Below are 15,288 nucleotides of genomic sequence, written 5' to 3'. Positions count from 1 at the left end.
AATTCATATACCTGTCTTTTGTTTGGCTGGAAGCCACAGGTGTGGGTTCAATTCCAGACCTGAAGGGCCATCAGGGGCAATAGTCTCAGTGGTTCCACCAGGCTCTATCAGACCAGCAAACCTGGTCCCTCCTCCCCACCTTTTTTTTTCTCCAAATGATTCTGAGTTTTGTTCCACATTGTTCTTCCTCTCTATCAAGGATCTCCTACATAGATCCCCCTCCAAGTGGATGACAGTGGTAGCCAGGCACCATCTAGTTCTTCTGGTCTCACAGTCATATAGGCTGCAGATCAGATGGAGTACCAGTCGCTAGTACTGATTGTTTCCATGAATTTTTGGTTTTCTTCATTCTTTGCTCTGGATGAGGAGAGACCCATCGTTGCATCTAGATGGCAGCTTCAATCTTTTAAGATCCCAGTCACTACTCGCCAAAGTAGGAGGTTGAACAATGTTTTGTGTAATATGTTCGAATGCATAAAAACTTTTAAGATTCTATAAGTTAAGTCATAAGGAACATTGGTGGCATAATGGGTAAGGCATTTGGCAGCTAACCAGAAGGTCAGTGGTTCAAACCTACCAGCTGCTCCACAGCAGGAAGATAAAGCAACATACTTCCATAAAGATTTATAACCTTGGAAACCCAATGGGGGTTGCTGTGAGTCAGAATGGGCTCAACGGCAGTGGATTTGGCGTGGGTTATAAGCTGAGTCATAGCGTTTGTCTTTTAACAATTTGAAAAGAACTTCAAATTTTCATCAATATTTCTTTGGAATGACAAATGAAATAATCAAAACCTAAATAACATTACTTAAGTATAAGCATATTGGATCACTTTGGAAAAAATACACTCATAAAATGAAAACAGATTAAGATCACATGGACCCATTTAGACAAAAATAACAAAATGGCAATTTAGAACTGAGAATTCTTCAACACGAAGATAGGCAATGAATAGACTATTTTCTCCAGTTATGGAGTACTTTAGAGTTATACCTCAGGGAAATGTATATTTCTGAAATACTTTCCTCTCCAGAAGTGAGTTTAAAAAGAAAAACAAGCATGCAGAGTAGAGAAATCAATACTGAATGATTCTGTCATACATTTAATCTCACCAACTCAGCAGTCACTCATTTCAAAATTTAATAGCACACAGTTTGCATGTACAGGTGGAGAATTATTCCATATATTCATAATTTAACTCTGCACTAGAATTGTGAACTAGGTGCTATTCAATTGAAAAGGAAATTATCATTTTAAATATGCAAAGTCAATTTTGGCATTAAGTGTTAACAAATGAATAATACTCTATTACTTGTGCATGTAAAAGAAAGATAATGCTAATTCAAAGGTAAAAATTAAAGTTTAAAATGCCTCAGTTAACAAATTTACATAAAACTGACATAATACAATTCATACCTTAGCCTACTTAAATACAAAAAGGGAAAAAAAGTACACATGCTCTTGGATCTTGCCATTTCAATTACTCAATATTCATAACATGCCAATTATCCCCCAAAAAAGTATAAAATATGGTTTATGCCTCCACATTTTTTTGAGGTAGAAACTACATGAAATATATCTGTTTGTATGTCTCCTTTTTCATGCACAGAACCCTGCCACAGTAGGTTTTCCAAAAACATTTTTTGTATGTCTTAAAAGCAAGGCTAAGCTAAGTACAGGTGGACAGTGAGCGTGTTAACATTCTTAGCTCATTAACCTAACTAATATTTTGGGGCACTACAATGTACTCCCATCTCTGCATATGTATAAACAGCAGATGAAGACTGACCAACTCCCTAGAACTTAAAGACTCTTCAAAGTCAAATGCAAGGTCAATATACCAAAAGAATACCCCCAAATAAATCAAATGGAGTGAATATACAGTTAGCAGAATGTATACCTGAGACATGTAAGATTGGGAAACTTCCTAAAGGGTCAACTGATCAGCCATCAGACTATCAGAAAATGTGGGCGGATGTAAAATGTATACACTTGTGACTAGCTAACTTGAGGATCTAATTGTTTATGTTGCTGAGGACAATATTCTAAAGTCCAAAAAATAAACTCACTGACATCAAGTTGAGTTAACTCATAGCAACCCCCACTGGGTTTCTAAGGCTTTAAATCTTTACAGAAACAGACTATCTCATCTTTCTTCCATGGAGCAGCTGGTGGACTTGAACCACTGACCCTATGGTTTGCCGCCAAGTGCCTTAACCACCGTATCAGCAAAGCTCCTTGAAGACAGTATTACACACTCAAAATCTGAATAAATCTGATAACCATACTCTGTCACATTCTTTAACCATAGCAATATAAGGGCTAGGAGACGCCCTCGAAGGTTGTTGTTATCCATTGGATCATATGGCTGCATCATTAACAAATGAAGATATATGTGAAATTTTGACTATGGTACTTGCAACTTAAGAGAACTGATCTCCCAAAGCCAAGGATTAGCATTCAGAATTCCTGAACACAAGCCAAATAGTGTCACAGCAACTCTATCACTTGACCTCATTTTGAACCTCATTTCTGTAATACGAAGGAGATAAAGCTGTAAAAATTGCTAGTTCCACAGAAATCACTAAAAAAAGATTCAATTTTACCTGTGTTTGATGATACAGTTCAGGGCATGGAAGACTTTCATAAACATTACACAAAAACTATAAAACTGTCATGGTAGCTTAGTTACTAACAGGAAAAATTACCAAGTCACTAAGTTACCGATAGGAAAATTTTGAAGTTTTAGGCACCGCATTTACTGTACAGCCTTACAGATAAACCATAAGATATGACTGTTTACAGCTAAAATAAAAATTCTGTCTTTTCAAAGTCCTCTGCATGTAACTGAGGTGTGTCACAGAGAACTATTTTACTGTAAATAAATTTAGGGACCAAAAAAAAGGAAGTTGCAAAGGCAGGTGCATAACAATTGAGCTGTTTCAGTTTCGAAGGAATAAAGTAAATAATTGTACTGGAATTTGTTCAGTTCTGGGCATTCTGCCATACAGGAAGGGTGTATAATTACTGAGGCTAACATATCCACATAAAAATGAAGTAATACCAACAGGCCACATGAGTTCCAAATGCCCTTATTCTGTCTTTAGTAATTAAAAATCTCTAATGAACTTTCATTAGGAACTCTGGTGGCAAACTGGTTACAGTGTTTGGCTGCTAACCCGAAGGTTGTTGGTTCAAACCCAATAGCTGCTCCACAACAGAAAGCTGTGGAAATCTCCTTCTGTAAAGATTTATAACCTTGGAAACCCTATGGGGCAGTTCTACTGTGTCCTATAGGAAAGCTATGAGTCAGAATCAATCGATGGCAGTAGGTTTGGTTTTTTTGGAATGACTCTTCTGTAACTCTTTAACATTTAAATATCACTGAAATTAATATGGACACACTGAAAGTAGGATTTTAAATTTTTACAAAATCTAAAAATCATTATCTTGAAAAGGAAGTATTTTATTTGAAAACATTACAAAAGGGGGACATTGCACTCACCAAATTCACTAATCAAAGATAAGAATAGAAGTCCATTTAGTACTTATGTGGGACCTCACCAGAGTAAGAGGAACACACATAAAATCAGCGTGCTCTACCATGGCTATGCTTTCCTTGCATCTTTAGATCCATAGCTGTGACTGTTCCAAAGTAAGGTGATCCAAGAGAATGTGGAAATTATCAAACAACAGCATTAATATCACATAGAAGTATAATTTTGCTAAAGATAATTAAAAAAACTATTGAATCAACAGGGAACAGACATAAATTCAAACCAAATTTAGAAGAGGCCATAGAACTACTGATGTCAGACAGATCTTGGCTGAAAGCAGAGAATACCAGATTGATGTTTACCTGTGTTTTATTGATTATCCAAAGGCATTTGACTGTATGGATCAAAACAAACTATGGATAACACTATGAAGAATGGGAATTGTAAAACACTTAATTGTACTCATGCATAACCTGTACATAGACCAAGAGGCAGTCGTTAGACCAGACCAAACTCACTGTTGTCAAGTTGGATCCAACTCATAGCGACCCCTCCTTGGTTTTCCAAGGAGTAATCACAACAGAAGTAGATCTCCCAATCTTCCTTCTGCGGAGGGGCTGGTGGGTTTGAACTGCCAGCTTTCTGGTTAGCAGTCAAATGCCTTAGGCACTATGCTACCAGAGCTCCTAAGGGGATACTGCATTATTTAAAATCATGAAAGGTGTGAATTAGGGTTGTATCCATTCACCACACTTATACAATCTGTATGCTAAGCAAATAATCCAAGAACCTGGACTCTATGAAGAAGAACATGGCATCAGGATTGGAGGAAGGCTCATTAACAACCTGTCATTACCGAACCTTCCTTGCTAAAAGCAAAGAACACTTGAAGCACATACTGATGAAGATCAAAGATTATAGCTTTCAGTATAGATCATACTTCTACATAAAACAAAAATCTTCACAACTGGACCAATAAGCAACAACATAAAAAATGGAGAAAAGATTGAAATTGCCAAGGTATCATTTTACTTGAATCTACAATCAATGTCCATGGAAGCAGTGGTCAAGAAACCAAGTGAGGCATTGCATTTGAGCAAATCTGCTGCAAAAGACCTCTTTAATGTGTTCAAGAACAAAGATGTCATACTAAGGTGAACCTCACCATGGTATTTTCCACAGCTTCATATGCATGTAAAAGCTGGACAATGAATAAACACCAAAGAAGAATTGATACTTTTGACTTATGGTAATGTTGTTGTTATGTGCCGTGGAGTCGGACCCGACTCATAGCGACCCCTCCTTGGGTTTCTGAGGCAGTATCACTACAGAAGTAGATTGCCCCATCTTCCTTCCGAGGAGTGGCTGGTGGGTTTGAACCTCCAACCTTCTGGTTAGCAGTCAAGTGCCTTAGGCACTATGCTACCAGAGCTCCAGACTTATGGTATTGGTGAAGAATACTGAATACAATATGGACTACCAGAAGAATGAACAAATCTGTATTGGAAGAAGTATAGCCAGAATGCTCCTTAAAAGTGAGGATGGACATATTTCATCTCATGTACTTTGGACATGTTATCAAGAGGAACCAGTCCCTGGAGAAGGACATCATGCTTGGTAAAGCAGAGGGTTAGTGAAAAAAAGGAAGTCTTTCAAGGAGACAGACTGACACAGCAGCTGCAACAATGGATTCAAACTACAGGAACAATGGTGAGGATGGTGCAAGACCAGGAATTTTGTTCTATTGTACACTCTAAGTTGGAATCAATTCAACAGCACCTAACAACAATATTCTTTGCTTACCATTTTATGCTAACTGGATTGGCTTCAATTTTAAATCTGGATTCCAAGTTTCTCAAATCATAAACCAAAAATAAGAGTATGGTGTATGCGAAAACAACAGAATGAGAATTAGAGTGTGTAGAAGTCAGCTAAGCTCAGATAGAGATCTCAATTGCTAAGCAATTCTCATAAAATATTGCATTTGTAATTTTACAGAACACAAATTAAGTTGTATCCTAAAGACAGCTAACAAGTTGTTAACATTTATTAACTCTATCTATGATTGATCATACAGTCTTCTCTTACAGAATGTTTCTATAACAGAGCTATGATCATATCCTATCAACTAAAAAACTGCCATGTACTCTACCAATGGATAATAATAAACCTGTACAAAGGCCTTCAGCCTTTGGCTCAGGGATTCCTTGTGGCTGTAAGAAAGTATTCTGCTACATCCTACTAAGTTTCAGGGCAAAATGATTGGCAGTGAGGCTCTGGATGAAGAGACAGGGGTGTATCAAATTCCAATTCTTCTGCATCCACAGGTGTGCTGCCCATTTCCAAGATGAATCATTTCGCTTTAGTCAACCATTTTCATAGGAGAAGGCAGGGCCTTTATGTGGCACAACAATTGGTCATATTTCTTTATCTACATATCAACACACAAGATATTAAGGTATATACTAGACCAATACAGAACTTGCCAAACATTTTAAAGCAACCAGGATACAAAAAATTCCTCATTTCTATAGTCTATGTTCATCTTAGACTCATGAATTTTCATTAGGAGTTGACCTTAACAGTAGAACCTGTCAAATGATGATACTGATTATAACCAACTGGTGGCTGAAGTTCAACTGACACTTCCTGTAATTTCAGATTCAAGTTCAAGGATAATATTACTTTGCTATTCCTATGGGTTGACTTTCTATTTCTCTCAAAGCAGGATGCTTAACTAAAAGAGGTTGCTTTACCAGTTGCCCTTACCACCTAGTATACATGATGCTGGTGGATATTTTTTTACATCACCAAGATGCCTCATACTTTCATCCTCTCAATTTAATTTTCAGCTAAATTGGAAAGATGGGAGATGACAGTTATACTGCCTATGTCATCATCGGATCATCAATATGAAAAAAAAAATTTTATTTGCTCCAAGCAGAGATCAGATTTAATTCTTGGATCATTATGTATATATATAGCTCAATTCAAATTTTCTTAAGGAAAAGAATGTACAGCTGAGTAACTACTTTTGTAGGTACCATTAGTGGAGCTCTCCTGCTTAGTAATGTTGCTATGAATATGGCTACAGGCTACAAAGTCCTCACAAAACAACAAAATGATGACAAAGTAATCTGATATTATTACTCATCGTCTCCCTCCTTGAAAATCATTTATTGCAAGTTAATATATTTAAGGTGCTAGGGAAGGAGCAGCATCTTATAACACTTGGATAAAACAGTATTTTAAATATGGCACTGTCCTTAGGTAGCTGATTATGTAATCCAAAGAAGCACATAGCAATGGGCTATGTGATAAGAAGACAGTATCTTTAGTGAAGGCTACACCCACAGCTAGCATACTATAGGGAGAGCTCTAACAGTAACAAGGCAGACCTCCCTGAAGGATCATTTGGAGCATGAAAACCCTTCCCTTACCTGGACACTGTCCCCTGCAGGCCTGCTATGAATTGCTATTGAAGGGTCCTGCAGTGGAGTCTGCTCCCATAGTCAGCACTCTACCTGGTCTCCCTGTGCACTCCATAGCTCTGGCCTCTGAAACCAACAGGACAAACCTCCCTGGGGGTCAATTATACTTAGCATGCCTCCATTTCCCATTGGTGCTATGGGCTGCTGACTGAGGCTGCTGTGTCTTACAAAGCAGAAGTCCTGAATGGAAGCTGCACTCACAGCCAACCATTTAGAGGAGAGTGCTCTGATAGCAACACGCCACACTTTCCTGGGGGTCTGTACATAGTATGACTACCCCTCCCCCAACCAGTAACTGTTGGCTGCTGAACTGATACAAATTCCTACAGAAGGTTCTCTGCACAGGGGTCAAAAGGTGTCACCGAAGTGGAGACTGCTCTCACAACCACCACAGGGCCATTGTTGTTGTTATGTGCCACTGAGTCAGAACCGACTCATAGTGACCCCTCCTTGGGTTTTTGAGGCAGTATCACTACGGAAGTAGACTGCCCCATCTTCCTACCAAGGAGTGGCTGGTGGGTTTGAACCGCCAGCCTTCTGGTTAGCAGTCAAGTGCCTTAGGCACTACACTACCAGAGCTCCCCACACGGCTATTAGGGCTTTGAAACTAACAAAACAGTTCTCTTAGAGGTCTTTCTCAGGAGTTCCAGCCCCTTATCCTTCTGAATTAGAGAGAAGTCTACTTGTGCTTTCCCTGAATACCAGCTTAGATATAAGCAGCCTCCCCTGCGCATAGAAGGAAACCTAGGGCAAAACTGGAGGGTAACAACAAGCTCTGAAGGGGTCTTGCTAGGTGTGCATTTTCTAATTAAAAACAAGATTGCAGAAACAGAGAAAGGGAGTACTAACCAGAGAGAGGAAGACTTCACCCCTGGTAGGAAGACTAATGAGTACACAGCATCTTGCCTGAGCACTGGTGTCTACTAGTGGACTGACAAGGAACTCTGGTGGCATAGTGCCTAAAGCATTTGACTGCTAACCAGAAGGCTGGCAGTTCAAACCCACCAGCCACTCCTCAGAAGGAACATTAGACAATCTACTATAGTGATACCACCTTGGAAACCCAAGGAGAGGTGGGTCACTACGAGTCAGATCCAACTCGATGGCACTGAGTTTGTTTTTTGTTTGAGTGGACTGACAAACTGACCATAGCATTTTCTCTGCTGTGTTTCAGAAAGACTGAAGGCTGAAAAACAAGATCTGAAACTTCTGAATACCAATTAAACTAGGGAGGGAGAAAGAGCCATCTATCACAAGAGCAACAGGAAATAGTAAGCAAAGGCCAAAGACTCTGCCCACCTTAGTTTCTTGCAGAACGCAGTACAGTCATAAATTGGAAAAACTGAGAAAGTAACACCTTGGAAATTCCAAAGCCCCAACAAAAAATCACAAGACAAAAAGGGAACAGGGAAAAATAGTCCATTCGAATAAACATGACTAAGGGTGTGAAAGCCCATCTAGGGCTGACCAAATTATGAAAAAAAAAAGGAATAATATAATACAATAATATTAAATGTAATGAAAAAACTAAAGGAAACATTAGACAAAGAGCTAAAAGAAATAAAGAAAATAATGGAAGAACAAAATGAGGATCTAGAAAAAGATACTAAACTGAAATGAGAAACACAACAGAATGACTTACCAACAACTTTAATAATAAATTTGTTTCATATATAAACAATTTATAAATTTAATGCAGAGGAATAAGCAAATTAGAGGATAAGACAAATAAAATTACAGATGCTGAAGAGCAACAAAAACAGAGGCTTATAAAAGCTAGGCACAGTTTAATGGAATTATGGGACAATAGGAAGGGACCTAATATATGCATCATGGGAATTCCAGAGAGAGATAATAAGGAGAGACAGAAAGAATATTTGAAGAAATAATGAGAAAAAAATTTTCCAATTTACTGAAAGACATGAATCTACAAATCCAAGGAGCCCAAAGAACCCCCAAAGCAGTATAAATCCAAAGAGATCTACACCAAGAGATAACATAGTTAGGTTCTCTAAGTTAAAGATAAAGAGAGCATCATGAAAGCAGTAAAAGAGAAGCAAACAGTCACATACAATAAGATTAAATGCTGATCTTTCCTCAGAAACACTGGAGGCCAGAAGGCAAAGGAATGACAGATTCAAAGTGCTGAAAGAGAAAAACTCAACCAAGAATACCATACCCAGCAAAACTATGCTTCAAGAATGAGGATAAAATTCCCTCACTGCCAAACAAAAGCAAAGAGACTTTACAGATCCACCAGAGTGGCCCTCAAAAAATACTTATAGGAGTTCTGTGGATGGAAGGGAAAAGACACTAGAAAGTAATTCAAAGCTATACTTAAAAAGAAAAGTCCCTAATAAAAGGAAATGCATGGGCAAGTATAAGAGTTAGTAAAAGAAGGTATTCATGCTTGATAATCTAAATGTTTCTCCTTCATGTTTTTCAACTAGCAAATATATAAAAGTCAAGGATAAAATTATGTTACAGGGCACATGAAATATAAAGACACAATTAATAAAAATAATAACAAAAGAGGGGAAGGAATGGTACGTTACTTAAGTTAAGTACGTACAAACTTACCCTAGAATGTTATAAATACAAGTTCTTAAATGTAATATTCATGGTAACCACTAAGAATAAAAGAGTCATAGCACTGTTATAAAGCACTGAAGTAGGTCAGACTAGAAATTTGACTTCAGGCTGGGGTGACATGTCTTCATGAAGGAGTTAGCATTTGAACAGAAGAAGGCTCTTTTTTTCTACCTGCCAAAGAGAAATTTTTCCCATATCTGTGTAGGTATGCATCTATGTGACTGACATCAAATGTGAAAGGTTATCACTTCATAAAAGAGAGAAAATGTCATTCCAGCACTATGCCAAAGAACAAGGGACAGCTCTTGGCATAGGAGGATGCTAAGGAAATGGAAGAAGAATTAACTGTTTTTATGCCACCCTAAATCCAGTTTCGGGAGCTCTGGTAGAGTAGTGTCTAAGGCACTTGACTGCTAACCAGAAGGCTGGCGGTTCAAACCCATCAGCCATTCCTCAGAAGGAAGATGAGGCAATCTACTTCCATAGTGATACTGCCTTGGAAACCCACGGAGGGGTCGCTGGCATATAACAACAACAACAACAAATTCAGTTTCATATATTTAACAGACTAGTGATTTGTTTACAAGACTCCTACTGGTTGCTTATCATTTCTTTTCTCACTACTTACCATGAATTGCCCATGAGGGAGTATGCGTGAGCTACTTCAGTGGCTGTATGTACTTTGCTCAGAGAGAACCCTGACTTTATCTGTTAAAATTTAGGACAGTGTTCAAAGACCATGCATTGCCATTCTTTAACCAAATGACTTGACATTATGTTTGGAGTTGCCCTAAATTAGCATGTCAACAAAATCATTTTTCACATCCTCTATGTCTCATATATACAGGAGCTCTGGTAGCACAGTGGCTAAGGCACTTGACTGCTAACCAGAAGGCTGGCAGTTCAAACCCACCAGCCACTCCTCGGAAGGAAGATGGGGCAATCTATTTCCGTAGTGATACTGCCTGGGAAACCCAAGGAGGGGTCGCTATGAGTTGTGTTTGACTCGATGGCACATAACAACAACAACATGTCTCATATACATGAAACTGTTCTAATTTGTGAGACCAGTATGGTAAACTTTTGAAGTTTAATGCCATGCAGACATCGCTATATATTCAGAATGCTTTTGCCCTCTGATATTAACGTACAACAGAAAGTTTGCTGAATGCATATATATACTGAAAAATAGAACTACCAGATAATCCTAAAAAGAGTATTTTCTTCTTATACAGAAATGATGATAGAAATAATATTAGCCCTTACTAAGAGTACATGGGAGCTCTGGTAGCATAGGGCCTAAGGCATTTGACTATTAACCAAAAGGCTGGTGGTTCAAACCCCACAGCCACTCCTCAGAAAGAAGGTTGGGCAATCTACTTCTGTAGTGATACTGCCTTGGAAAATCCAAGGAGGGGGTCACTATGAGTCGGGTCTGACTTGATGGCATATAACAACAACAAGAAGAGTACTTACAAGGCATCAGCACTATTGTAAGCATTTTACATATGTTAATTTCATGTTCATAACAGCTTTTATTATGCCCATATCATTTTATAGATGAGAAAATAGAGAAACAGAGATGCCTTCCTATCAGTAGCCAGGACAGAAACCCAGACCACCTATTGAGTCACACTGAAAGGGTCCCTTCATTTTGCACGCTAATGAAAATAACCTTCCTGAGAAATAACTGCCACCAAACATGGTCTGCTCTTTGAAACCAATGGAGCTGCTATCATTACCTCATGGCTACAAATACTGCATGGCAATGAGACTTTTTTTTAAAAAAATAATTATGCATTCTTTCAAAAAATGTTGTTTTCATACAAAACATAATCAAGGAATTCTAGGGCCATATTCACAATTTTTTTTTGTTGTTATGTGCCGTCAAGTCAGACCCAACTCATAGCAACCCCTACTTGGGTTTCTGAGGCAGTATCACTACAGAAGTAGATTGCCCCATCTTCCTTCTGAGGAGTGGCTGATGGGTTTGAACCGCCAGCCTTCTGGTTAGCAATCAAGTGCCTTAGGCACTATGCTACCAGAGCTCCCATATTCATAATAGGTTTCCATATTTTCTTTAATTAGCAGATTATCTGGTTTCAAAGTACAAACCATAAAATTCCTGTTGCTCTGTTTACTACACACAGTTCTAGCTTTAAGTCAGCTTTGGTCATTTTGATAAATTTACCCTCATTTTTCATCAAAATGCAGTTAATGCTAACAGCTTCCAATAAATCAAAACCTTCTCTTCTTACAGCTCCTTGGGTTAAATCTGGACAGCTCTGAAGTAACATAAGAAAACGAGTGATAAAAGCTTAGATATTCTATAACTGGATGGAAAATAAAAACAGTACTGACTATAATTCTCTTGTGTTCTCAAATTTTTAGTTTGTAAAATGTTCTGAGACTTCAAATTTCAGTGAAGAATGGAAAATATTTTGACATTTTGCTACTAGGATGAGCTATGAAATCATCATTCTTGAAAACACATTCCAATGTCAGACATATGTCATAGTTCTGGAGCAATTTTTCATGCCACATATCTAGCTTAAGTTAAGCAAATAGTAAAATAATGAGGTATTAGCTTAAATATTCCTTTGTGCTTTGTCATCATTAGTCATTTGAACTGATGATAATGATTTGTTAAAGAACATCTCAAAACATATACAACCTCTAAGTTTTTCTATCTCTTGAGAATAAAAAATTCATTAGCTTAACACAAGCTTTAAGAGAAAAAAAAACACTTTAATATTAGATTATGCCAACAGAATTATCCTGATTTTTTTTTTTAAAAGGAGGGCAGAAAGGAAAACTATCCCTGGAGCTTTAAATTTACATTTACCGTATTAAGCTTTTAAATCTTAAGAAATTAAGTTCCAGAATTCCAATTTTCTCTAAGCATAACAGATAAGATCTAATTTAGTCTACTTAGGTTTGAAGCATAAATAGCATTAGTACCTTAAAAATCGACATAAACATGACACTGAAGCAAACTGGCACAGTTTGACAAGTTTTAGAACATTAGCTCACAAAATGAATATACTTTGATTCAGACAAACACAACAAATATAGCCTTCATCCAAAATAAATCACGAAGACAACCCTATAAAGTACCTATGTTAATGTTCAAAATACCTAAGTATCTTACAGGCATCAAGTTGCCAGTGATCTGACATGAAAAGTCAGCACTTTGAGATATGCTTTACAAGCTTTGCGTGCATGCACACACTCTGCAATGTGTGAGAGACAGAGACACCGATCACCATCGATATTGTCCTTACTTGCAGATGCACAAGTATCCTGCATGTTCCGGATATGCACCTGGAGCAGCTCTACATGCCAGTCATCCCAATGTACTCAGGGATGTAAATACCTTATAATTAGAAAACGTGAAGGCGTCAAGGATATTAGACTAATTTAAAACATATCCAAAGATTAATTTTAAAGGCATTGAAGAAATAATTAATTGGAATTTCACTAATAGGCTGTACCTGCTCCTTCACAGAAGCTAGAATAGTGGTGGCCGTGGTCTCCGATTCCATGCCTGGGCCAGTGGAGGCAGCTTCCTGGCGGGTCTGCAGTTGCCCCTCCTCCACCAAAGAGCCCTGCTCAGGAGCTGGCATTCCTCCTGCAATGAAGCAGGCAAAGGGTTAATTAACAGGTTCTAATAGGCTTCTGTGCAGGAACAGTCAAGGAGCTGAAGATTTGCTGATGGTTCTTAAGAACTACAAGACTTAACATTTCTCTTTCTACACACACTTATCACATCATTTCCTTACAGTTATTTGATTTCTGAAAGGCAACATCTAGGGCAGAAGTATGGATACTACTATTGACCACTAAAAATAATGCCAAAAATACCATTAATACTACTGCTAATAATAATGGTAAATACTTAGGAAGTATTTAAACATCATCATCACAGAAAATGACATGAAAAAGGTTGAGGAGGGAGAGTCTTATTTAAAAATATACTGAAGACAGTAAGTTGTTAGAAACTTGTTAAATTGCTACATTTTAGCACACAGGACAAATATGTAAATAAAACTGTTTATCTTATCAAGAAACTAAATATGAGCTCTGGTGGCACAGCACGTAAGGCATTTGACTGCTAACCAGAAGGTTGGTGGTTCAAACACACCAGATGCTCAGCGGAAAGAAGATGGGTCAATCTACTTTCGTAAAAACTTACTGCCTCAGAAAACCAATGGGGGCCGCTATGAGTCAGAATCGACTGGATGGCAGTGAGCTTAGTTTTGGTTTTGTACGGAGATAGTGGTGAAAACAGAATCTATTTTCCAGGCCCCTACCTAGCTTATGACAGAGGAACAGGTTCTTGGCAGGAGATTGAGTGCTTTTCCTAAGATAACACATACTGAGAGCCATGTGCTTGTTAGCAGAATTACTGACATAATCCAGATTTCATACAAATATAAAAAAGACTGCAAAAAGATGCCCACATAAAGTATTGTAAATATTTTAATAACTTATTTATATTTCAGTCCCTCCCATTGTTTCCTTAACAGTTTATCATGAGACTAGTCCAGTGCCCGATATATGTAATAGGTGCCCAATTAATTTTTGCTGAATAAATACACACACAAATGACAGATGAAACTCTTTTCACTCTCATTCCAGACATTAAGCAAATTCCACCATGCGCTATGTTCATGAGACCACATTTTGTAAACTTAAGGGACATCTGAGGCCATAAATACTGTGCAAAACATTCCTCATAGTTTTCTCCTAAAAATCATTCTATTGTATTTTTAATTATTAATTAGCTTGCACAGTAGCCAATTCTGTAGTTTGATCTGGGAATATTTTTTCCTGTTCTCTCAAATAGCAACATCAGCCTGCTGTTTATTTCCAAAATCTTATCTGTAAGTGAAATGGAATGGGCATACCAGCTGAGATCACATCTTATTCCTTACTTTCCTGACTTCCATGTTAATGGAGATGAGTCCAGGTTTTAGATTTTTGCCGGTAATTATTTTATTCTTGCTCTATGAATAGGCAGAAATGGACAATGGGTCTGATGGGCTTGTGCATTTTCCCTGAGGGTGAGGTATCTTCATTACTGTGTAGGAAGTGAATTCTCTATCTCCCATTTTCATGGAGCACAAGGCAGGTCCAGGTTCACTGTCAGAGCAAGGAAGAGAATCTCAAGTACATGCAGTAGGAAGAGTTTCAGGCTTGGAGTAAATGAGGCTAGTATCAAAACTTAAGTACCTTGGACGAGTTGTTACTACTCTTTTCCATTTTCCTCACTTACTAAAAAAAGGGCTTACTAATTCTTTATAAAATGAATGATTTTAAGACAATCTATTTCTTAGTATGACTGTAACAGTGAAACTAATATGCTTAAAATATTCAAGTGGATAAAATTCTCTCTTTCTGTATTTATCCAGTACTCATTAAAGACAAGACATGAAGTCTATGAAGGAAAAAAGAAGCCACACATAAAGAACCTAGTGTGGTAGTTAAATTTTTATGTCAGATTGGCTAGGCCTGGTTGAGTGGCTGGGCAGCTGATGATAGTTATTCCCCATGATGAGAATGGCAGTCAACTCCATGGTGGGATCTACCACAAGCAGCTGAGTAGCTGCTTTGGGTCTGTGGTCTGCTTCCCGAATATAAGCAGCAGCTTTGGGAATGGTCTCTAGTAAATGGCATGCTTGGACCCTGCAAGCAGTTGTGTCATT

General features: G+C 38.0%; 1 protein-coding gene across 1 annotated transcript in view; it reads right to left on the bottom strand.

The window, feature by feature from the left end:
- The window catches only part of PKP4 (plakophilin 4), a 307,598-nt gene extending 294,392 nt beyond the window's left edge, over positions 1-13,206 (bottom strand). The window contains exon 1 of the mRNA XM_042781077.1: positions 13,075-13,206. Coding sequence (XP_042637011.1) covers positions 13,075-13,206 — 132 coding nt within the window. The remainder of the gene's footprint in view (positions 1-13,074) is intronic.
- Positions 13,207-15,288: the final 2,082 nt, after the last annotated feature.

The sequence above is a fragment of the Orycteropus afer genome, unplaced genomic scaffold (genome assembly GCF_000298275.1).
Source record: "Orycteropus afer afer isolate SDZICR_OR568_19922 unplaced genomic scaffold, OryAfe1.0 scaffold00084, whole genome shotgun sequence".
Taxonomy (NCBI): domain Eukaryota; kingdom Metazoa; phylum Chordata; class Mammalia; order Tubulidentata; family Orycteropodidae; genus Orycteropus; species Orycteropus afer.
This window is presented reverse-complemented; position numbering and strand designations above follow the sequence as displayed.